The sequence below is a fragment of the Chlorocebus sabaeus genome, chromosome 21 (genome assembly GCF_047675955.1).
Source record: "Chlorocebus sabaeus isolate Y175 chromosome 21, mChlSab1.0.hap1, whole genome shotgun sequence".
NCBI lineage: Eukaryota > Metazoa > Chordata > Mammalia > Primates > Cercopithecidae > Chlorocebus > Chlorocebus sabaeus.
The window spans coordinates 6,357,239-6,382,203 of NC_132924.1; the positions used below are offsets into that span (position 1 = coordinate 6,357,239).

General features: G+C 43.8%; 1 protein-coding gene across 4 annotated transcripts in view; it reads left to right on the forward strand.

Moving 5' to 3' along the window:
* VOPP1 (VOPP1 WW domain binding protein) overlaps positions 1 to 24,965 on the forward strand; it is a 127,910-nt gene that overhangs the window by 94,094 nt on the left and 8,851 nt on the right. For 2 of the 4 annotated variants that reach the window (XR_012090286.1, XM_073008833.1), the window contains exon 5: positions 3,335 to 3,507. Coding sequence is in view for 3 of the 4 variants with exons in the window: in XM_073008833.1 (XP_072864934.1) it covers positions 3,335 to 3,507 (173 nt within the window). In the remaining variant the exon portion in view is untranslated. Of the gene's footprint in view, positions 1 to 3,334; positions 5,784 to 24,965 lie in introns of those variants that run through there. The other 2 variants (XM_073008834.1, XM_007981274.3) reach the window with 2 other exon arrangements.

Below are 24,965 nucleotides of genomic sequence, written 5' to 3' on the forward strand. Positions count from 1 at the left end.
CTGAGAAGGGATGGTTGTCAGTTAACATCACAGCGTATCCTCCCAGTCTTTGCTGAGCCTAGAGCTCCCTTTCAAACCATGCCAAGACTCCCAGTGAGGAAGAGATGATGGCGTTCAGAGTAAAACGACTCCAGCATTGTCTGGAGACAGATGACATGCCGAGGGTACTAGTGCAGCCCGGCTGGGAGGCTGGCTGTGGCGGCCCTTAATTCTTAGCGCTCCACACAGGGGCCCATGATGCCCCCAGTCTCCTGTGGCTCTCCCATCCCACCCTTGCCTGAACTTCTTTCTCCACTTCACCATCCTGTTTCGAGAGACGCCTGTCATCGTAGGAAGAGTCTGACTGTCTAGCTCACTACTGGGTTCAAGTCCTGGTGCTGCTGTAGCAGTAGCGTGGCCTTGGTGAGGCACTCCCTCTTGCGGAGCCCCTGTTCTCCCACCCAGTCCCCATCCTGTGCCATTCCCCACCGTGCGCACATGGCACAGGCTGGCCTGATGGACACTGGCGACATGAGGGGCAGCCATGGTTTTACTCACCTCTTATTACCCTTTCTACCCCATCTTCTGGAGTCTTCCTGCAACCCCAGCCTCTTCCTAGAATGTTTTGTGTATTTTCTTGAACCAAACCATCAACCACAAACCAGAACTGAAGGGCTCCTCCCAGGGCACAGCCCGTGTAGGGAAGGGAGGTGTGGTGGAGTCTCCTTGCTCCTGGCTGACACCTCTGTGCAGATTGTCCCCACCACATCAAATCCTGCACCAGTGGGCCTGTCGCTCCTTGTCACTATTTTGGCTCCCATCTGTGACCATCACACATTGTTCCCTTTGTCCTTGAGGCTTTTGGAATCTCCCTGGTTAGTTCTCCTGTTGCCCTTTCCCACATCCCTGTCAGCAAATGAATCACCTGGACCTGCTTTCCCTGGTAGTGGAGGCTGCCGGCCATGTTCACCCACCCCTCTGCCAAACCTGTGATGGCCAAGTCCCTTGCTTTGCTTTTCAGGGCAGCACCGCACATGGCTTTGTCCACTCAGCCCACTGTCTCGGGTGCCTTCCTGTGTACCAGCTCCCAGCTAGTGGGCTCCAAGTGCTTCACCAGAGGCCCCTGCCCTCGCCGAGCTGTGTTCTCCCCAAAAGTCCTCTCTGTCCTGTGTGTCTCTCCCCACCCCTGCCCATATATGCAAGCGTTTCCATCCTTACAAAGGCACCTTCCCTTGCCCTGCGTGACTTCCAACTGCTACCTGTCCCCTCCTACAGTCTTCACCCCCACCCTGGACTCTTTTCTCCCTACTGCGGCAGGGACCTGTGTCTACCATGGTGTGAAACTGCAGAGAAAGAGCACGGTAACCCCAGGGCCACAGCCACTGGAAATGTGCCGTGCTTATTTTGATCTCTCTTCAGCTGGGGAGAGGACATCACTTTTTCCTGAAAATTCTCCCACCCCTTGCTGCCCTGGCTCCTGGCGAGCCACCTCCTGCCACGTCTTCCCATTGCCTACGTGTCCTTCTCATCAGCCTTAGATGCTTCGTGCTCCTCTCCTGGCCTCAGTGCTGCTCCTTCCTGCAGCCTTCTCCTGGGCACGCCCACGTTTCCATCACCACCTTCCCACAGGAGGCTCCAGAGCTGCTACCGCCCTCTCCAGCCCAGCACGGACTTTTTCATCTGCCCGCCCTTGTCCTGGTGCTGCTGTAGTAGTAGTGTGACCTTGGTAAGGCTACTTACCAAGAGTAGAGTACAGAGTACAGTAGAGTAGAGTAAGAGTACAGAGCCCCTGTACTCCGGTATTGCCCTGCCTGTTGGGGGCCTTTATTGAGACCAGAACCTAGGGCCTTTTTTCTCAGCCTTTGTCCTTCTCAGCCCTTGTCTCCCTCCCCATGCACTCCCCATCGAGTCAATCCCAGGCCAGTCATTGCTGACAGCCTCAGCGCCTCATTCTCTCCTCTCCATTTTTTCTCTAATATTCAGAAGCCTTCATCATGTCTTGCCTAGACTATTGCAATGCCTTCTTTTTAAAAATCCTCGGCTTTTTAATTGTATAACATATTGCAGGATCCAATCTAAATAAAACATAGTCTCTGCCCTTGGGAAACTCATGGTAATGGCAGTAGATCGACTTGTAAATAGAACACACCCAAGGTGGTGGGCGAGATGCATCAGAGCAGCGCAGGTGGCATCTGTGGGACCACACGGCATCTCACTCAGGTGGTGTCTGTGGGACGGCACAGGTGCAGGGCAAGGCGGCGGCTCACACAGGTGGTGTCTGTGCCGCGTGCCCTCCTGGCAGGAGAGAGTGCTCGGTGAGAGACAGTGCAGGCCTGGCCTGTGCTTCTGTTCTACATGCTCTCCTTCCGCACATGCGTGGATTCCCATGGTCTGACTTATGTGGGCTTTGGAGGTTTGGGACATCTTGTGTACCTTGATGGGCATGTTTCTAGAGTCAGAACTGTATCACACTGTGTCAGGGGGAGAACTGCAAAAAAAAAAAAAAAAAAAACCCTACACAATATTCATACAGGGGCAGCTTCTTTGACACTCGAGTGTCTCCCTGAGCTAAATGAAGCCTCACTTCAAATATACCTGAGTCCTGTCACAAAATCAGCTTTACCCAGGGAACACCCAGCACTTCCACGGTTTCTCCTGATACTTTATTTACATATGCAGAATTCTATAGTGTTAATCTGCATGCTCACAGTAACCAGACCGAAAACAGCACCTCAGAGTGAGGGCTAGATTTGGGGTCGGGTGTCCAGCCTGTGCCCTCCCGTCACCTTCCGTGGTGCCCCCATGCCCTGGTCCTCAGCTTGTCACTAGGGAGTCAGCCTGCGGCTCCACTCCTGACCCGTGGAGCGTCCATCAGCTGCAGCCCGGCTATGTGTGCCCAGGTGCACGGCCTCCCTGCCTATGAGTAACTCGCGCCCTGAGGACACACTAGCCCAGCAGGGGAGAATGGAGACCTTACTTTAGAAATGGTCACCAGGCAACGGTGTGCCCAGAGGCGTTGTGGAGCTTCTGTGATCATGCCAGGCTGAGTCACAAAGCCTGGGTGGTCTTTGCAGCTCTTCCCATAGTTCACCGCAGACGGCCTTACCTTACTGTGGCCCAGTTCCCTCCACCCTAATGTGTGAACTGGTAGCGTGGAGTGTAGTCCACTAGAATCAAAGCCCTGAGAGGGCTTGTCACCACACCCCAGGTGCCCCCTTACCAGGCATGTTGGGTCCTTCATACACTGTCACTGAGTGAACGACGGGGCGTGGTCTGCTGGCCCTGCAGCCTGCACATATTCGGGGTGTGATGGGGCTTTCCCTTCTGTGCTCACCTATGTTCGTCTGTCTTTCAGGAGCCCAGCAGCCGGGGCCACCCTATTACACCGACCCAGGAGGACCGGGGATGAACCCTGTCGGCAATTCCATGGCAATGGCTTTCCAGGTCCCACCCAACTCACCCCAGGGGAGTGTGGCCTGCCCGCCCCCTCCAGCCTACTGCAACACGCCTCCGCCCCCGTACGAACAGGTAGTGAAGGCCAAGTAGCGGGGTGCCCACGTGCAAGAGGAGAGGCAGGAGAGGGCCTTTCCCCGGCCTTTTTGTCCCCGTTGATGTTCACTTCCAGGAATGGTCTCATGGGCCGCTAAGGGCAGTTCCTCTGATGTCCTCACAGCAAGCACAGCTCTCTTTCAGGTTTTCCATGCAGGACAATATATGAACTCACCCTGTGTCTCCTCTGTTGCTTCTGTTTCTGAGGCAGTCTGTGCTCTCAGGTGGTAGTGTGGTGATAGTCCCTGAGGGCTGATGTCCTTACGATGGCGTGACCAGATCTTCAGGAGAGAGACTGAGAGGAAGAAGGCAGTGCTGGAGGTGCAGGTGGCATGTGGAGGGGCCAGACCAAGCGTCCCAGGCAAGCATCCTTCTGCCAGGTATTAATAGGAAGCCCCACGCCGGGCAGCTCAGCCAACGAAGCAGCAGCCGGCTGAGCTGAACCCAGCAGGTCGTCTGCTCCAGCCTGTCCTCTCGTCAGCCTTCCTCTTCCAGAAGCTGTTGGAGAGACATTCAGGAGAGAGCAAGCCCCTTGTCATGTTTCTGTCTCTGTTCATATCCTAAAGATAAGACTTCTCCTGCACCGCCAGGGAAGGGTAGCGCGTGCGGCTCTCACCGCACCATGGGGCCTAGAATCAGGCTCGCCTTGGAGGCCTGACAGTGATCCAGCGTCCACTAAGCAAAGTTATTTAAATTCACGGGAAATCACTTCCTGCCCTAAACTAAGACATTGCATTTTGTGAGCTCTTGGTCTGATTTGGAGAAAGGACTGTTACCCTTTCTTTCGGTGTGTTTATGGAAGTGTATGTAGAGCGTCCTGCCCTTTGAGATCAGACTGGGTGTGTGTTTTCCAGTCTGATCTGATTCCAGTGGACATCACTGCCTCTCCAGGGCATTCTCAGGCCCGGGAGTCTCCTTCCCTCAGGCAGCTCCAGTGGTGGGTTCTGAAGGGCGCTTTCAAAGCACGGGGCACATCTGGCTGGGAAGTCACTTGGACCCTTCCAGGGAGAGAGACCAGCTGAGGCGTCTCTCTGTGAGGTTGTATTGGGTCTAAGCAGGTGTGTGCTGGGCTCCAAGGAGGAGGAGCTTGCTGGGAAAAGACATGACTGCTCTGACCATGTTGTTATAATTAGAATAAGAAGATGTGGTTGGAAATGCACATTCCTAGATAGGAATCACAGCTTACCCCAGGATCTCACAGATAGTCTCCTGAGTAGTTGATGGCTAGCAGGGAGCTAGCTCTGTTCTGCCGCGTATAGTGTTGATGTGTGAACCCTGACCTGTCCTGTGTGCTAAGAGCTATGCAGCTTAGCCAAGGCGCCTAGATTACTAGATGTGCTGTATCACGGGGAATGAGGTGGGGGTGCTTATGTTTTAATGAATTAATCAGAGCCTCTTGAGAAATTGTTACTCATTGAACTGGAGCATCAAGACCTCTCACGGAAGTGGATACGGAGTGGTTTGGTGTCCGTGCTTTTCACTCTGAGGACATTGAATTGGAGAACCTCCTGGGGAATTTTGTGGGAAACACTTGGGAACAAAACAGACACCCTGGGAATGCAGTTGCAAGCACAGATGCTGCCACCAGTGTCTCTGACCACCCTGGTGTGACTGCTGACTGCCAGGGTGGTACCTCCCATGCTGCAGGCCTACATCTAAATGAGACAACAAAGCACAATGTTCACTGTTTACAATCAAGACAACTACGTGGGTCCAAACACTCCTCTTTCTCCAGGTCATTTGTTTTGCATTTTTAATGTCGGTTTCTCCCTTTATTTTTTGTAATGAAAAAGCACACTAAGAGCTGCCCCTGGAATCGGGTACAGCCGAATAGGCACTCAAAGGTCCGTGACTAAATTTCGTTTATCTTTTTGATAGCAAATGATGTTAAGAGACAGTGATGGTTAGGGCTCAACAATTTTGTATTCCCATGTTTGTGTGAGACAGATTTTGTTTTCCCTTGAACTTGATTAGAATTGTGCTACTGTGAACACTGATCCTGCATATGGAAGTCCCACTTCGGTGACATTTCCTGGCCATTCTTGTTTCCATTGTGTAGATGGTGGGTTGTGCCCACCTCCTGGAGTGAGACAGCTCCTGGTGTGTGGAATTCCTGGAGCGTCCGTGGTTCAGAGTAAACTTGAAGCAGATCTGTGCATGCTTTTCCTCTGCGACAGTTGGCTCATTTCTCTTTTTTGTTCTCTTTTGATAGGATCCTGTTTCCTACGTGTGCAAAATAAAAATAAATTTGGGCATGTGCTTTGATTGTTTTGTGGGGGAGTGGAAAGAGGGTGGAGATGAAGTTTCTAATGAGGAAGGGTGTACAGCAGGATCCTTGGTTCAGTGGGGTGGGGTGGGTGGAGGATGTGCCTGGTCTCAGGGGAACCAGAAACTAGATGTTATTTGAGAATGTAAGGTACAAGCTATGGAGACAGTTGTCCCCAGTGGGTAGGAAGACAGATGCATCGCTAAAGTAATGTTCTGTTGATATTGTTAGTTAACCTTGAGCTAGGACTGTTTTTCACAGGTTGAAGGAGACTTCATTTTAAAACACAGCTCTGCTTGGTCAGAAATAACACTTCTCTCACAGATGCTACTGAAGGGTGTAGCTGCTACAGTTAAACTGCATTTTAATAATTTATTTTTTATTTTTTGTTTTAGAGATGGCCTCAAACTACTGGCCTCAAGTGATTCTCCTACCCCAGCCTCTCAAGCTGTATTTTAGATATATCACTAATTGACATAATGTTTGCAAAGAAGCATTTTCCATTTTGCTTCCTTTTTTTGTTTGTTTTTTAGAGACGGTCTTGTTCTGTCACCCAGCCTGGCATGCAGTGGTTTAATCATAGCTCACTGCAGCCTCAAACCTCTAGGCTCAAGCAATCCTCCCTCTTCCCAAAGCTGTGGGATTACAGGCATGAGCCACAGTGCTTGGTTGACTTTTGCCTTCTTAAAGCATGAGTCCTAGAGTGTGGTCCCTCCCCTAAAAGTCTTCTGTAGAACTTTTGGGGACCACAATTGTGTACATCCCTGGGAGACTGGCAGTGCACACCAGTGTATTGAACAGTCTGAGAAGCATCTTAATGCTGTTTAATCCAGCACTCCCCCGCATTAGTAGGCCATACAGTTCTTTTCCTTGTAGCAGGCAGTGCTGGCAGTAAGCACACCACTTCTGCCCACCCCATATTTGAGGACGGCTGCCCTGAAAGGCAGAACAAAGAAAGGGCAGCAATGCTTCCAGCTCTGGTATTCTGCACCCTTGCAGCTGGGCCTTTATTAAAGTGCTGTTCTCAGGCAGGGTGCCGACAAATCCACTGACTACTTGGCATTGTGTGTGGTTTTTGAAAGTCTGTTTGATTTTTTTTTAGAATATATTTTGCATCTGTTTTCACCTTTAAAAGGCAACTGCAAATGACCCATTTTTATGATAAAACTAACTCAGAGTACAGGTGCAGCCCCACTGATGGAAACCGCTTTTGAGGCTTTGAGGTTTTAGATGACAGTCATCTAAAAACACCAACTTCTCAAACACATCAACTCCAGGCCTGGGCTGAGCCTGAGGAGCCCCTAGGAAGTTAGAGATTTTCAAGCTCAGAGGGCTCAGAAGAGGCCCAGTGGTTTTCATGCTGCATTAACCTGAAGGCTTCCCAACAATCGTCCAGGGGTTCCTCAAATGCTCAAGTACAAAATAAAATGTTATTTGACCACTTCTAGGTATTTTGTCCTGAAAAATTTAAAGCATACAGAAAAGCTGAAAAAAATTACCATGAACACTCATAAACCCACTACCTAGATTCCACAACTATTTATATACTATAAAAACTAGTATGCTTTAAAAGAAAAAACTAATGTACCTTTTCTAACACTTTATATACTGTATTTTAAAGCATTGATAGTCACTTTGATCCTAGAATAAGGTAAAAATTAGTTTATCCTCAAATACTGTGACCTTCCCCTCCCTTTTCATTGATCCTAAGTACAATTCTAGTCAAATCCTTCAGACACTGAGGTCTGACCCGCCCATTTTAGCAGGAAAACCTTATCTTCCCTCCTGTCCCATGACACCCTGGGGGTTCACTCCGCCCTTAGGCCACAGACCTGTCTCCACATTGATGTCATTGACAGCCACTCCTGTGGGGTCCCCTGCATGCTTACCTGCAGCTGCAGCTGACCCGGCCCTGCCCAGGCACTTCCAGAAGGGTTCCATCCTGGGTCACCTGCTGGGCCTATCCTCCAGCCCATCCCATAGTTGCAATACAGTCGCTCATCCAAACACCTTCACGTCCCTCCGAGCTGTGTTGGCCACCAGAAACCATGACCGTTGATCCATCTGATGAGTTTCCAGACCATTGCACCTCCACTGGGAAGGGCCAGGCCTCAGCCTTTCCTTGGAAGCTCCTTGGTGCCTCTGCAATTTTCCCACCTCCTCTTGGGGCAGCCAGCACTGCCACCATGGGCCACTTAGAGGGGAAGAAGGGAGCTGTGAGCTCCAAAGACCCCATCACATTCTCTCCTCTCCTCAGGGCCTTCTTTTTTTTTTTTTTTTTTTTTTTGAGACGGAGTCTTGCTGTTGCCAGGCTGGAGTACAGTGATGCAATCTCGGCTCACTGCAACCTCCACCTCCCGGGTTCAAGGGATTCTCCTGTCTCAGCCTCCTGAGTAGTTGGGACTACAGGCACATGCCACCACACTCAGCTAATTTTTGTATTTTTAGTAGAGATGGGGTTTCACCATGTTGGTCAGGATGGTCTTGATCTCTTGACCTTGTGATCCACCCATCTCAGCCTCCCAAAGTGCTAGAATTACAGGCGTGAGTCACTGCCCCTGGCCAGGGCCTTTTTCTCTGATTAAAAAATGTTTTAGTTACTCGTCAGCACTTAAGTATGTATTCTGAAAAAGAAAATACCAGTTTAGCTTGTTTTGTATACTGGAATCCTGCTGTCAGTTTTACCTGATAGAAGGGGTATATTACAGGAACAAGTTTGATGGATACTGATCTCATCCAGGACCTCGTCATGTGGATAGGAAGTAAGTCAGAAGAGACTGAGCAGCTCACCTGATGTCACAGCCACCTATGGGGAAGAAGACCCCACCTGGCCAGCTTCCTCCAGTGAAATGGAAGCAGAGGTCGTTTACAAGGCAAATGTCATGACTTGAGATGCAAACTGAATGCTCACTTTCATCTGTCCTTCCCAGATATCACTGAACTTCAAAAAATCTGTAACAGGCCAAAAACAAAAAGTGTTGAGTAATTTTTGAAATAGGAGAGGTGGCTTGACTGATGGGGAAGCAGATCTAAGGAGATAGAAGTTGAACTGTACACAGAAGGTGGCTGGGGAGGGAAGAGGTGTTTCTCAGAGAGGCTCCACGTTGAGGCCGGCAGGTGCAGAGAGCAGAGGGGCCGTGGCAGGGACCGGGGAGATCGACCAGTGGCCATTGTGAGAATAGCTGTACCGGGGACCAGAGGTCTCCTTCCTGACTCCCTCCTGCCCCTCACCCCATGTGCACAGAGCAGCTGGCTGTAGGAATTAATGGCCCAGAGCTCATCTTCTCACAAAGGGATGCCTTACATCCGGGGTTCCCAACCCTCAGACTGCAGACTGGTACTGATCTGTGGCCTGTTAGGAGCTGGGTCGTACAGCAGGAGGTGAGTGGCAAGCGAGAATTACCACCTGAGCTCTGCCTCCTGTCTGATCAGCAGTGGTATTAGATTACCATAGGAATGTGAGCCCTGTTGTGAACTGTGCAGGCGAGAGGTCTAGGTTGCATGGTCCTTATGAGAATCTAATGCCTGATGATCTGAGGTGGAAGTTTCATTCTGAAATCATCCCCACCACCCCCGGTCCATGGAAAAATTGTCTTCTACAAAACCAGTCCCTGATGCCAAAAAAGCTGGGGACCATGCTTTACATGGTAAGGCTCCTGGCATGGGTGAGGCAGGCTGTTGGCATTACTACCTGATTTTAAGTGTTTTGAACATTTTCTAATTTATCAATTAAAATGTTCATAGTTGGGCCAGGCACAGTGGCTCACACTTGTAATCCCAGCACTTTGGGAGGCTAAGACAGGAGGATAACTTGAATCCAAGAGTTTGAGACCAGCCTGGGCAACATAGTGACATCTCATCTCTTTTTTAAAAAATAAATTAAAAAAGTAAAATGTCTGTGATAAAACAGACTTTAAACCATCAGAGATCAAAAGAGACAAGGTCATTACATAATGGTAAAGGGATCAATTCATCAGGAAGAGCTAACCTAAACATATATGCATCCAATACAGTAGCACCCAGATTCATAAAGCAAGTCCTTAGAGACTTACAAAGAGACTTAGACTCCCATACAATAATAATGGGATACTTTAACACCCCACTGTCAGCATTAGACAGATCAATGAGACAAAGTTAATAAGGATATCCAGGAATTGAACTCAACTCTGCAACAAGCGGACCTAATAGACATCTACAGAACTCTCCACCCCAAATCAACAGAATATACATTCTTCTCAGCACGACATCACACTTATTCCAAAATTGACCACATAGTTGGAAGTAAAGCATTCTTCAGCAAATGTAAAAGAACAGAAATTATAACGAACTGTCTCTGAGACCACAGTGCAATTAAACTAGAACTCAGGAATAAGAAACTCAATCAAAACCGCTCAACTACATGGAAACTGAACAACCTGCTCCTGATTGACTAATGGGTACATAATGAAATGAAGGCAGAAATAAAGATGTTCTTTGAAACCAATGAGAACAAATATACAACATACCAGAATCTCTGGGACACATTTAAAGCAGTATGTAGTGGGAAACTTATAGCACTAAATGCCCACAAGCAAAAGCAAGAAAGATCTAAAATTGACACCCTAACATCACAATTAAAAGAACTAGAGAAGCAAGAGCAAACACATTCAAAAGCTAGCAGAAGGCGAGAAATAACTAAGAGCAGAACTGAAGGAGATAGACACACAGAAAACCCTCCAAAAAATCAATGAATCCAGGAGCTGGTTTTTTGAAAAGATCAACGGCTGGGCGTGGTGGCTCAAGCCCAGCACTTTGGGAGGCCGAGACAGGCGGATCACGAGGTCAGGAGATTGAGACCATCCTGGCTAACATGGTGAAAACCTGTCTCTACTAAAATATACAAAAAACTAGCCAGGCGAGGTGGCAGGCCCCTGTAGTCCCAGCTACTTGGGAGGTTGAGGCAGGAGAATGGCGTAAACCCGGGAGGCGGAGCTTGCAGTGAGCTGAGATCTGGCCACTGCACTCCAGCCTGGGCAACAGAGCGAGACTCCATCTCAAAAAAAAAAAAAAAAAAGATCAACAAAATTGATATACTGCTAGCAACACTAATAAAGAAGAAAAGAGAGAAGAATCAAATAGATGTAATAAAAAATGATAAAGGGGATATCACCACCGACCCCAAAGAAATACAAACTATCATCAGAGAATACTATAAACACCTCTATGCAAATAAACTAGAAAACCTAGAAGAAATGGATAAACTCCTGGACACACACACTCTCCCAAGACTGAACCAGGAAGAAGTTGAATCCCTGAATAGACCAATAGCAGGCTCTGAAATCAAGGCAATAATTAATAGCCTATCAACCAAAAAAAGTCCAGGACCAGACGGATTCACAGCCAAAGTCTACCAGAGATACAAGGAGGAGCTGGTACCATTCCTTCTGAAACTATTCCAATCAATAGAAAAAGAGGGTATCCTCCCTAACTCATTTTACGAGGCCAACATCATCCTGATACCAAAGCCTGACAGAGATACAACAAAAAAAGAGAATTTTAGACCGATATCCCTGACGAACATCGATGCAAAAATCCTCAATAAAATACTGGCAAACCAAATCCAGTAGCACATCAAAAAGCTTATCCACCCATAATCAAGTGGGCTTCATCCCTGGGATGCAAGGCTGGTTCAACATACGCAAATCAGTAAATGTAATCCAGCATATAAACAGAACCAAAGACAAAAACCACATGATTATCTCAATAGATGCAGAAAAGACCTTTGACAAAATTCAACAGCCCTTCTTGCTAAAAACTCAATAAATTCGGTATTGATGGAACGTATCTCAAAATAATAAGAGCTATTTATGACAAACCCACAGCCAATATCATACTGAATGGGCAAAAACTGGAAGCATTCCCTTTGAAAGCTGACACAAGACAGGGATGCCCTCTCTCACCACTCCTATTCAACATAGTGTTAGAAGTTCTGGCTAGGGCAATCAGGCAAGAGAAAGAAATCAAGGGGATTCAGTTAGGAAAAGAAGAAGTCAAATTGTCCCTGTTTGCAGATCACATGATTGTGTATTTAGAAAACCCCATTGTCTCAGCCCCAAATTTCCTTAAGCTGATAAGCAACTTCAGCAAAGTCTCAGGATACAAAATCAATGTGCAAGAATCACAAGCATTTTTATATACCAGTAACAGACAGAGAGCCAATCATGAATGAACTCCCATTCACAGTAGCTTTTATCCAAAGCGAATAAAATACTTAGGAATCCAACTTATAAGGGATGTAAAGGACCTCTTCAAGGAGAACTACAAACCACTGCTCAGTGAAATAAAAGAGGACAGAAACAAATGGAATAACATACCATGCTCATGGATAGGAAGAATCAATATTGTGAAAATGGCCATACTGCCCAAGGTAATTTATAGATTCAATGCCATCCCCATTAAGCTACCAATGACTTTCTTCACAGAATTGGAAAAAAACTGCTTTAAAGTTCATATGGAACCAAAAAAGACCCCGCATTGCCAAGACAATCCTAAGCCAAAAGAACAAAGCTGGAGGTATCACGCTACCTGACTTCAAACTATACTACAAGGCTACAGTAACCAAAACAGCATGGTACTGGTACCAAAACAGAGATATAGACCAATGGAACAGAACAGAGCCCTCAGAAATAATGCCACACATCTACAGCCATCTGATCTTTGACAAACCTGACAAAAACAAGAAATGGGGGAAGGATTCCCTATTTAATAAATGGTGCTGGGAAAATTGGCTAGCCATAAGTAGAAAGCTGAAACTGGATCCTTTCCTTACTCCTTATACGAAAATTAATTCAAGATGGATTAGAGACTTAAATCTTAGACCTAAAACCATTAAAATCCTAAAAAGAAAACCTAGGTAATACCATTCAGGACATAGGCATGGGCAAGGACTTCATGTCTAAAACACCACAAGCAATGGCAACAAAAGCCAAAATTGACAAACGGAATCTAATTAAACTAAAGAACTTCTGCACACAGCAAAAGAAACTACCATCAGAGTGAACAGGCAACCTACAGAATGGGAGAAAATTTTTGCAATCTACTCATCTGACAAAGGGCTAATATCCAGAACCTATAAAGAACTCAATCAAATTTAGAAGAAAAAAACAACCCCATCAAAAAGTGGACAAAGGATATGAACAGATACTTCTCAAAAGAAGACATTCATACAGCCAACAGACACATGAAAAAATGCTCATCGTCACTGGCCATCAGAGAAATGCAAATCAAAACCACAATGAGATACCATCTCACACCAGTTAGAATGGCAATCATTAAAAAATCAGGAAACAACAGGTGCTGGAGAGGATGTGGAGAAATAGGAACACTTTTACACTGTTGGTGGCACTGTAAACTAGTTCAACCATTGCGGAAAACAGTGTGGCAATTCCTCAAGGATCTAGAACTAGAAATACCATATGACCCAGCCATCCCATTACTGGGGATATACCCAAGGATTGTAAGTCATGCTCCTATAAAGACACATGCACACATATGTTTATTGCGGCACTATTCACAATAGCAAAGCCTTGGAATCAACCCAAATGTCCATCAGTGACAGACTGGATTAAGAAAATGTGGCACATGGAATACTATGCAGCCATAAAAAAGGATGCGTTCGTGTCCTTTGCAGGGATATGGATGCAGCTGGAAACCATCATTCTCAGCAAACTATCGCAAGAACAGAAAACCAAATACTGCTTGTTCTCACTCATAGGTGGGAATTGAACAATGAGATCACTTGGACACGGGGAGGGGAACATCACACACTGGGTCCTATTTTAGGGAGGGGGTGGAGGGATAGCATTAGGAGATATACCTAATGTAAATGATGAGTTAATGGGTGCAGCACACCAACATGGCACATGTATACATATGTAACAAACCTGCACGTTGTGCACATGTACCCTAGGACTTAAAGTAGAATAAAAAATAAATAAATAAATAAATAAAAATAAAATGTTCATTGTCTGGAGTTCCTGTGGCTTTCCCACAGCCCCTGGATCTTGATCCAAGGTCATTCACCACAATCCCAATCCCACCTTGGAGAATTTCTCTGGCACTAGAGGAAAGAAACTCAACTTCTGGTTTCCCCCTCAGTCCCCGAGCCTCTGCCCACATTTGGCTCTGTGTCCTTTTCCAGAGGATCTGCATGCTGTTTAAAATGCTTTGTCCTAAAGCAGAACTCTTCTCTCCTTTCTGTCACTCTGTAGGAGGGGAGAGGAGTGCCTCCGTTTTAACTCTAAAGTTTTCTTCTGACTTGCACTACGCCAGCCTTTCTACCCAATCTACGCCCAAGCATTTCTCAGCTAAAGTGATCCTTAGTAGTTTGAATTCTTGTCACAATCTGTTCAGGCTGCTATAACGAAATGCCATAGGCTGGGTGGTTTATAAACAAAGGAAATTTATTTCTTAGAGTTCTGGAGGCCCAAGGCCAGGAAGGCAGTAGGTGCGGTGTCTGGTGAGTGTCGGCTTCATGGTTCGTAGATGACTGTCTTCTTGCTGCACAGTCACTTGGCAGAAGGGGTGAGGGAGTCTCTCTGGGGCCACTAATCCCATTCATGAGGGCTCCCTCCCCCTCATGACTTCATTTCCGAAAGAGCCCACCTCCAAACGCCATCGGATTGGGGATTCAGTTTCAACATATGACATTTGGGGGGACACAGACATTCAGTCCACAGCGGTTCTCAGTGCCTAACATTCTTTGAATGCCAAGAATGACAGCACAGAGTAGATGTGAGAGAGTCCCTGTGGACCTAACTGTCCACTGCTGGTGTCATGGAAAGACCATGGGCTCTGAAGATGGACAGTCTTGCTCAAGTCCTGAGTCTACTAATTACTGGCGTTGTGTCTTACAGCAAGTGATTTAATCTCCAGTTTCAGTTTCCTCAACTCTAAAATGGAGATTATACTACCTATTGTTTATACCAAGCTTGCACGTAGTGGATAATCAGCAAATATTAAAAATCCTCTGCTCTCTCTCATTCCACAATTCCTTGAGAAGTTGAAACACAGTGGGAGAAGAAATGAGCTCCCACCCAAGCTTTTGCTCAACTATGAGGAGTCTAGGCCTGTGGTATAGTCAGAGGAGTGTGAAAGGAGGGATTTTCTTGAGACATTCTCCATGTAGTCTCTATCTTTCAGACTGATTATGTGAAGGAAGCCAAGGGTTTTCACATACACCATCACCACTTCACACATCCCTTCCATTCTCCTTGTCTTAAAAGGTTGATGTGTGTTGCCCAGTGGATGTTGAGCCAATCAGAGATAGAAGGAGAAACCTTGGGCAGCCACCTCTTTTTTCCCCTCACTACTTATATGGGATGAGATCTGTGAGCCTCCCAAAACAAGCCACGAAGTGTAAACAATATTTTGTCCATCCAGAGAGAAGGGCTTCAAGATAGCTGACTAGAGACACCTGGCACTTCTGCACAAAGAAGGACCAAAACTCACATATCAAATGGAGCTTCTAAGAGAACAATGGAATTCACCAGAGAAGTGATGGGGAACATCTGAGGCTTGGAAGGAGAAGGAAGCAAAGCAGCTGGCACAGCTGCGATCAGCTCTGAGCCAGGAGATACCCCCCAATGCGGAGAGAAGAAAAGCAAGAGATCTTCAGCAGTCTACATTGCCACTGCTGAATCCTACAATCCTAGCCACAGGAGAGCCCCCTCAGCCCTTGTGGGCCCTGAGACTAGTCTAAGGAGCATCCTCAAGTCCTCCAATGCCATTAGTTCAGAGAAGAACTTCACTCTGGGTCCCCCACACACCCCTAGACCAAGGCAGCTGCAGCATGGCACTATTTTGAGAGTCCAGCCTCCACCAGACTACATACTTCCCTGGGACTCAACAGCCCCTGTATCTCCACATCCCTCTGACATCCCCCTGACTGACATCCATCCAGAAGGCAGCATCACAACACTGGCTGGACCCAGCAGTATAGCCAGATCCCAGGACTCGTACTCATACAGCATTCTATGCCGCAGGGAATCAGTGATACTGTGCACTGGGGAGGCAGTCACCAGAACAAAGGGAACTGGAATTCATGCTCCCCAAAGCCTGAGAGCTGCCTGGGTTGGGCCACTGCCATCGACAGCAACCCCATCCTCCAACCTCCAGCAGTAGAGCCACTGTGCACCTGCACTATCCTTCAAGGGACCTGGGGACTGGTTTGCCAGGCACCATCCTGGAAACTGAAAACAGGTCTGCTGCACCTATCACCACCACTGGCACCGAAGTATGCCATAAAGGGGACCTGAGGATCAACCCGCCCTGCCCACCACAGTTGGCAAGTGCATGCACCATCAGGTAGGCCACCTGCCCACCACCTCTGCCCACACTAATGCATGTTGTTAAGGTGACCGTGGGATCAGCCCATCCCACCTGCCACTTCTAGTGCCTGCATGCACCATCGTGGGTTCTCATGACAGGCCTGCCCCCTACTCTGCCACCACTGCTGGTACCCAAGCATACCATCCGAGGGCCTGGGGATCAACCTGTTCAACCCACCACAGCCTGTGCCTGTGTGTACCCTTGAGAGAGCTGAGGATAGCTCTGTACTGCCCAGTGTCATCCCTGCCAGTTTCCATGTACATTGTGTGGGGACTGGTGATCAATCCGCTCCACCTGCTGCCATTAGCATCTGCACATGCCTCTGCTGGTCTGAGAAGAGACCTGCCCAGTCTGCCAGAGTCTGCACATGTTGTCCAGGCATCTGGGGATTGACCAGCCCTGCCTGCTGGAGCCTGCATCTATGTGCACTATTGTGGGGCCTAAGGGCAGGTCTGCCCTGACTGAAACAGCCCCTATCAGTGACCACATGCAATGTCCAGGGTCCTGGGGATCAATTTGCCCCACCCACTGAGCAGGTCATGCACATTGCTGGGGGGCAGGAGTAGGGGAGGAAGATCAGCAGGCTTGACCCACAACTGCCACCAATGGGGCCCAAAGACTGCCCCACCTGGCATCCCTGTCCCCAGCAAGGACTTGCCACAGCCTCCACAAACAACCACAGCCCGGTCCACTGAGGAACTCACAGATACCACTGACACTGATTATAGCTGAAGAAATTATATGGAAAGTAAACTACTGCACCCACCCAAAATGGCAAAGCATCCTACCCAACCAATACTATAGATACATCTATCAGGAGAAGTCTTTTCCTATGAAAGCCAGTCCATCAAATTGAAAGAAGAGACAGACCAGATGCACAAGTATGAGTGTAAGGATACAAGAAACATGAAAAAGCAAGGAAACAGAATGCCTCTGTAGGAACACAATAGTTCTCTAGGAACAGGTTTAAATGAAAAAGAAATACATGAAATGCCCAAAAAAGAATTTTAAATAATATTATTAAATAAGTTCAGTGAGATACAAGAGAACACAGAACAAAAACTGCAGAATACGTTCTTCTCATCAGCACATGGAATTCTCCAGGATAGGCCGTATGTTTGGCCACAAAATAAATCTTAACAAATTTTAAAATTAAAATAATATCAAGTATCTTTTCAGACTACAGTGGAATAAAACTAGAAATAAATAATAATACAGATAAATTAGAAAAACAATTTATCATCTGATTAAGAAATTCAGCAGAGATAGATATCATTAAAAAGAACCAAACAGAAATCCTGGGACTGAAGGGTTCAATGAATGAAGTTAAAAATATAATCAAGAGTTTCAGCAATAGACTAGACCAAGCAGAAGAAAGAATTTCCGAATTTGAAGACAGGTCTTTTGAAATAACCCAAAAAATGAAGAAGAAAAGAACAACAAAGAACAAAAGAGAAAGAGAGCCTATGAGACACCATAAATGAAATTTGAATATTGGGTATTCCAGAAGAAAAAGAGATGGGCAAAGGCATGGAGAACCTATTTAATGAAATAGCTGAAAACTTCCTACATCTTGGAAGAGATCTAGACATCCAGATACAGGAAACTTAAAGATACCCAAATAGATTGAACCCGAAAAAGTCTTCCCCAAGGTATATTATCGTTTGATGAACATTAGAGCTTATAACTGTCAAAAGCCAGAGCAAAAAAAGTTCTAAAAACAGCAAGAGAAAAGTCAAATCACATATAAGGGAACTCCCATCAGAGTGATAGATTCCTCAGCAGAAACCTTACAGGCAAGGAGAGAATGTGATAATACATTAAAAGTGCTAAAGGCATAGCATTAGGAGATATACCTAATGTAAATGACGAGTTAATGGGTGCAGCACACCAACAAGGCACATGTATACATATGTAACAAACATGCACGTTGTGCACATGTACCCTAGAACTTAAAGTATAATAAAAAAAGAGACCAGACACAGAAGAGTACATACTATGTGAGTCCATTCATCTGAAGTTGAAAAAGGGCAATATTAATCTGTAATGGTAGAACTCAGAATAGTGGTTACCTTTGACAGAGGAGATTAACTACAAGGAGACTCAGGAGGGCCTTTCGAAGAACTGGAAATGTCCTATATTGTGAGCTGGTATTTTTTGCATGAATATCTAAATATGTAAGCATTCATCGATCTGTACTTTCAAGATTTGTATATTTTACAGTATTCTGATATACTGCAATAAAAATATTGTAAGAGTTATAACCAAAAAAAAAAAAAGTGCTAAAGGAAAAAGAAAACTGCCACCCAAGCACACTATACTTGGCAAAGTTGTCCTTCAAAAATGAAAGAGTAATAAAGTCTTTCCCAGTCAAGCAAAAACTGAGGGAATTCATCACCACTATACCAACCCTACAAGAAATGCTTAACATGTTCTACATCTGAAAGCAAAGGAATGATACTTCCATCATGAAAACATGAAACTCACTGGTGGAGCAGATACAAATGAGAAAAAGAAAGGAATCAAATGTTACCACTAGAGAAAACCACCAAAGCACAATGAAAACCAGTAAGAGAGGAAGAAATGAATAAAGGATGCACAAAACAACTAGAAAACAATTAACAAAATGGCAAGAGTAAGTCCTCACCTATCAGTAATAACCTTGAATGGGAACTGATTACGTTTCCCACTTAAAAGATATAGACTAGCTGGGCTGGGGGCAGTGGCTCACGTGTAATCCCAGCACTTTGAGAGGCTGAGGTGGGTGGATCACAATGTCAGGAGTTCAAGACCAGCCTGGCTAACATGGTGAAACCTTTTCTCTACTAAAAATACAAAAATTAGCTGGGCATGGTGGCACATGCCTGTAATCCCAGCTACTTGGGAGGCTAAGGCAGGAGAATTGCTTGAACCAGGACCCAGGAGGCAGAGGTGGCAGTGAGCCAAGATCATGCCACTCCACTCCAGCCTGGGCTACAGAGTGAGACTCCCTCTGTCTCAAAAAAAAATAAATAAATAAATAAAATAGACTAGCTGAATCCATTTTTTTTAAAAAAATTTCCATAGGTTATTGGTGAACAGATGATGTTTGCTTACGTTATTAAGTTCTTTACTGGTGATTTGTGAGATTTTGATGCACCCATAACGCAAGCAGAATACACTGCACCCTATTTGTAGTCTTTTATCCCTTACCCACTTCCCACCCTTTCCCCCTAAGTCCCCAAAGTCCATTGTGTCATTCTTATGCCTTTGCATCCTCATAGCTTAGCTCCCACTTACGAGTGAGAACATATGATGTTTGGTTTTCCATTCCTGAGTTACTTCACTTAGAATAATAGTCTCTAGTCTCATCCAGGTCACTGCAAATGCCATTAATTCATGGCTTTTTATGGCTGAGTAGTATTCCATCATAAAACACACACATATATATATAGAGAGAGAGAGAACAGTTTCTTTATCCACTCGTTGATTGGTGGGAATTGGGTTGGTGCCACTGAATGCATTTTTAAAAATAACCCAACTATATGCTGCCAACAAGAAACTCACTTCACTTGTAAAGACACATACAGACCGAAAGTGAAGGATGGAAAGAGATATTCCACACATTCCACACAAATGGAAAACAAAAGTGATCCGGAATAGCTATAGTTATACCTGATAAAACAGACTTTAAGTCAAAAACTATAAAAAGATAAAAAGGTCATTATACATGATAAATGGATCAATTCAGCAAGGGGATATATTAGATTGGTGCCAAAGTAATTGTAGTTTTTGACATTAAAAGCAAGAACTGCAATAACTTTCACACCAACCTATAACAATGCTCGGTATACATGTACCCCACACTGAAGCACCCAGATATATAAGGTAAATATTATATCTATAGGGAGAGATAGACTCCAATACAGTAATAGTTGGGGACTTCAACAATCTACTCTCAGCATTTAACAGATACCTAGACAGAAGAATCAATGAAGAAACATTGGATTTTTACTGGATTTTAGTAAGAACAGAAAATAAACAAACTGGACTTTAGATCAAATTTGACTTAACACTTACAAAACATTTTATTTTATCCAAAAGCAGCAAAATACACATTCTTCTCATCAGCACATGGAACATTCTCCAGGATAGGCCATATGTTAGACCACAGAATAAATCTCAGCACATTTTAAAATTAAGATCATGTCAAGCATCTTTTTAAACTACAATGGAATAAAACTAGAAATAAATAACAAGAGGAGCTTTGGAAACTGTACAAATACATGGAAATTAAACAGTATGCTCCTGAATGACCACTGGGTTGATGAAGAAATTGAGAGGAAATTTTTAAAAATATATTTAAGCAAATGAAAATGGGAATGCAACATACCCAAACCTATGGGATACAGAAAAGCAGTGCTAAAATGAAAGTCTAGAGCGCTAAATGCCTACATCACAAAAGCAGAAATATTTTAAATAAACAGCCTAGTGATATACCTCAAGGAACTAGAAAAGCAATGACAAACCAAACCCAAAATTAGTAGAAGGAAAAGTATAGTAAATATCAGAACAAAACAAAATAGAGACTAAAAAACAATACAAAGGATCAATGAGACAAAAAGTGCATTTTTTAAAAAAAGATACACAAAATTGATAAACCTCCTAGCTAGACTAACCATGAAAAAAGGAAGAAGATTCAAATAAAATGAGAAATGAAAAAGAAGACATTATAACTAATACCACAGAAACACAAGGGATCATCAGGGATTACTATGAACAACTATATACCAACAAAATGGAAAACCTAGAGGAAATGGCTCAATTCCTGGACACATACAACCTTCCAAGATTGAACCTGGAAGAAATAGAAAACCTGAACAGACCAATAACTGGTAATGACAGTGAATCAGTAATAAGTCTCCCAACAAAGAAAAGCCCAGTAGTGCATGACTTTATTGCTGAACCCTACCAAACTTACAGAGAAAAACGAACACCAATTCTTCACAAACTGTTTCAAAAACAATTGAAAAGGAGGGAATTTTTCCTGACTCATTCTACAAGGCCAGCATAACCCTGACACCAAAACCAGAGAAAGACGCGACAAAAAAGAAAGCTACAGGCCAATATCCCTGATGAACACAGGCATAAAAATCATCAACAAAATGCTAGCAAGCTGAATTCAACAATACACCAAAAAGATAATATGCTATGATCAAGTGTGATTTACTCAAAGATGGTTCAACACATGCAAATCAACAAATGTGATAGATCACATCAATAGAATGAAGGAAAAAACTATGTGATTATCTCAATAGATGCAGAAAATTGTCTGATAAATTCAGTATCCCTTCATGTTAAAAAAAAACAACAAATTAGACATATAAGGAACATACCTCAACATAATAAAGACCATATGTGACAAATTCACAGCTGACATCATATAAAATGGGGAAAAGCTGAAAGACCTTCTTCTAAAAACTGGAACCAGAACAGGATGCCCACTTTCACCACTCTTATTCAACATAGAACTAGAAGTTCTAGCCAGAGCAATCAGGCAAGAGAAATAAATAAAAGGCATCTAAATTGGAAAAGAAAATTGGAAAAGGCAACTAAATTTGTCACTTTCTGTAGATGGCATGATCTTATATATAGAACAACCTAAAGACTCTGCCAAGGAAAACGCTTACAACTGATAACTTCAGTAAAATTTCAAAATATAATATTAGTAGTGTTTTGATGCACCAATGATGAAAAAGCTGAAAAATGATAAATCAAGAAGACAATCCCATTTACAATAATTAAAAGATAAAACACCTAGGATCTAACCAAAAAGGTGAAAGGTCTCTACAAGGGAAACTATAAAACACTAATGAAAGAAATAAACAAATGGAAAGACACTCCATGTGCATGAATCAGAAGAATTAATATCATTAAAATGACCATACTACCCAAAGTAAACTATTGATTCAAGGCAATGTCTATCAAAATACTATTGTCATTTGTCACAAAAATTGAAAAAAAATACCAAAGTTCATATGAAATCACAAAAGAATCGGAATAGCCAAAGCAACCCTGAGCAAAAAAGAAAAAGCTGGAAGCATCACACTACTTGACTTCAAAACATTACAGGGCTATGGTAACCCAATTGGTATAAACAGACACACAGACCAATGGAACAGAATAGAAAACCCAGAAATAAATCCATATGTTTACCACCAACTGATTTTCACCAACGGTGCCAAGAATATATATCAGGGAAAAGATACCCTCTTAAATAAATGATACTGAGAAAACTGAATATTCATCTGCAGAATAATGGAACTAGACCCCTAATGTCTCACCATATACCAAAATTAAAATGATTAAAGACATAAATATAAGACCTGAAATTATGAAACTACTGGAAGAAACCACAGGGGAAATGTTTCAGGACATTGGTCAAGGCAAAAATTTTGTGGCTAAGATCTCAAAAACAAAAGTAGACAAATGGGACTATATTAAGCTAAAAAGATACTGCAAAACAAAAGAAACAGTCAACAGAGTGAAGAGACAATCTGTAGAACGGAGGAAAATATGTGCAAACTATTCATCCAGCAAGGGACTAATATTCGTGGACTAATATTCAGAATATACAAGGAACTCAACACCAAAAAAAAAAAAAAAAAAAAAAACCCTTTTAAAAAGTAGGCAAAGGACATGAAGAGACATTTCTCAAAAGAAGACATACAAATGGCCGAGTATATGAAAAAATGTTTAACATCACTAGCCATCAGGGAAATGCAAATCAAAACCACAATGAGATACCATCTGACCCCAGTTAGAAGTTAGAATGACTAGAGAAAAAAAAAACATGCTGGCAAGAATATGGAGAAAAGAGAACTCTTACACACTGTTGGTGGGTATACAAATCACTACAGTCATTATGAAAAACAGTATAGAGGTTTCTCAAAAAACTGAAAGTAGAACTACCGTATGATCCAGCCATCCCCACTACTGGGCATTTACCCAAAAGACAGGAAATTGGTATATCACAGGGACACTTGACCTCCATGTTTACTGAAGCACTATTCACAATAGCCAACATATGGAATCACCTAAGTGTCTATCAATGAATGAATGAAAAAAGAAAATGAGACATAACTTATACAATGGAATACTGTTTCACCATTTTAAAAAATGAAATTCTATCATTTGCAGCAACATTAAAAAAAAATGAAGTTCCATCATCTGCAGCAACATGGATTGGAACTCAAGGTCATTATGTTAAGTGAAATAAGCCAGGAAAGCAAGTATCACATGTTCTCAGCAATATATGGGAGCCAAAAAAGGTGATCTCCTGCAAGTAGAAGAAAGATTGATAACTACCAGAGGCTGGAAGTTGCAGGGGTTGGGGAGACAGGGTGTCATGAAGAGAGGTTGGTTAATGGGTACAAAGTTACAGCTCAAAAGAAGGAATAATTTATATTGTTCAACAGCACAGTAGGTTAATAATATATTTTATAATAGCTAGAAGAGAAAATTTATTATTTTTTATTATACTTTAAGTTCGGGGTACATGTGCAGAACATGCAGGTTTGTTACATAGGTGTACAAGTGCCATGGTGGTTTGCTGCACCCATCAACCCATCATCTACATTAGGTATTTCCCCTAATGCCATCCCTCCCCTAGCCCCCCACCCCATGACAGGCCCCGGTGTGTGATGTTCCCCTCCATGTGTCCATGTGTTCTCATTGTTCAACTCTCACTTATGAGTGAGAACATGCAGTGTTTGGTTTTCTGTTCTTGTGTTAGTTTGCTGAGAATGATGGTTTCCAGCTTCATCCAAGTACCTGCAAAGGACATGAAGTCATCCTTTTTTATGGTTGCATAGTATTCCATGGTGTATATTTGCCACTTTTTCTTTATCCAGTCTATCATTGATGGACATTTGGGTTGATTCCAAGACTTTGCCATTGTGAACAGTGCTGCAATAAACATAGGTGTGCGTGAGTCTTTATAGTAGAATGATTTATAATCCTTTGGGTATATACCCAGTAATGGGATTGCTGGGTCAAATGGTATTTCTAGTTCTAGATCCTTGAGGAATCACCGCTGTCTTCCACAATGGTTGAACTAATTTACACTTCCACCAACAATGTAAAAGCATTCCTGTTTCTCCACATCCTCTCCAGCATCTGTTGTTTCCTGACTTTTTAATGATCACCATTCTAACTGGCATGAGATGGTTTCTCAATGTGGTTTTGATTTGCATTTCTCTAATGACCAGTGATGATGAGCTTTTTTTCATATGTTTGTTGGCTGCATAAATGTCTTCTTTTGAGAAGTGTCTGTTCATATCCTTTGCCCACTTTTCGATGGGGCTGTTTTTTTCTTGTTTAAGTTCTTTGTAGATTCTGGATATTAGCCCTTTGTCAGATGGATAGATTGTAAAAATTTTCTCCCATTCTGTAGGTTGCCTGTTCACTTTGATGATAGTTTCTTTTGCTGTGCAGAAGCTCTTTAGTTTAATTAGATATCATTTGTCAATTTTGACTTTTATTGCCATTGCTTTTGGAGTTTGAGTCATGAAGTCTTTGCCCATATGTATGTCCTGAATGGTATTACCTAGGCTTTCTTCTAGGGTTTTTATGGTCTTAGGTCTTACGTTTATGTGTTTAATCCATCTTGAGTTAACTTTTGTATAAGGTGTAAGGAAAGGACCCAGTTTCAGCTTTCTGCATTGAATCTATAAATTACTTTGGGGAGTATGGCCATTTTCACAATATTTATTCTTTCCATCCATGAGCGTGGAATGTTTTTCCGTTTGTTTGTGTCCTCTCT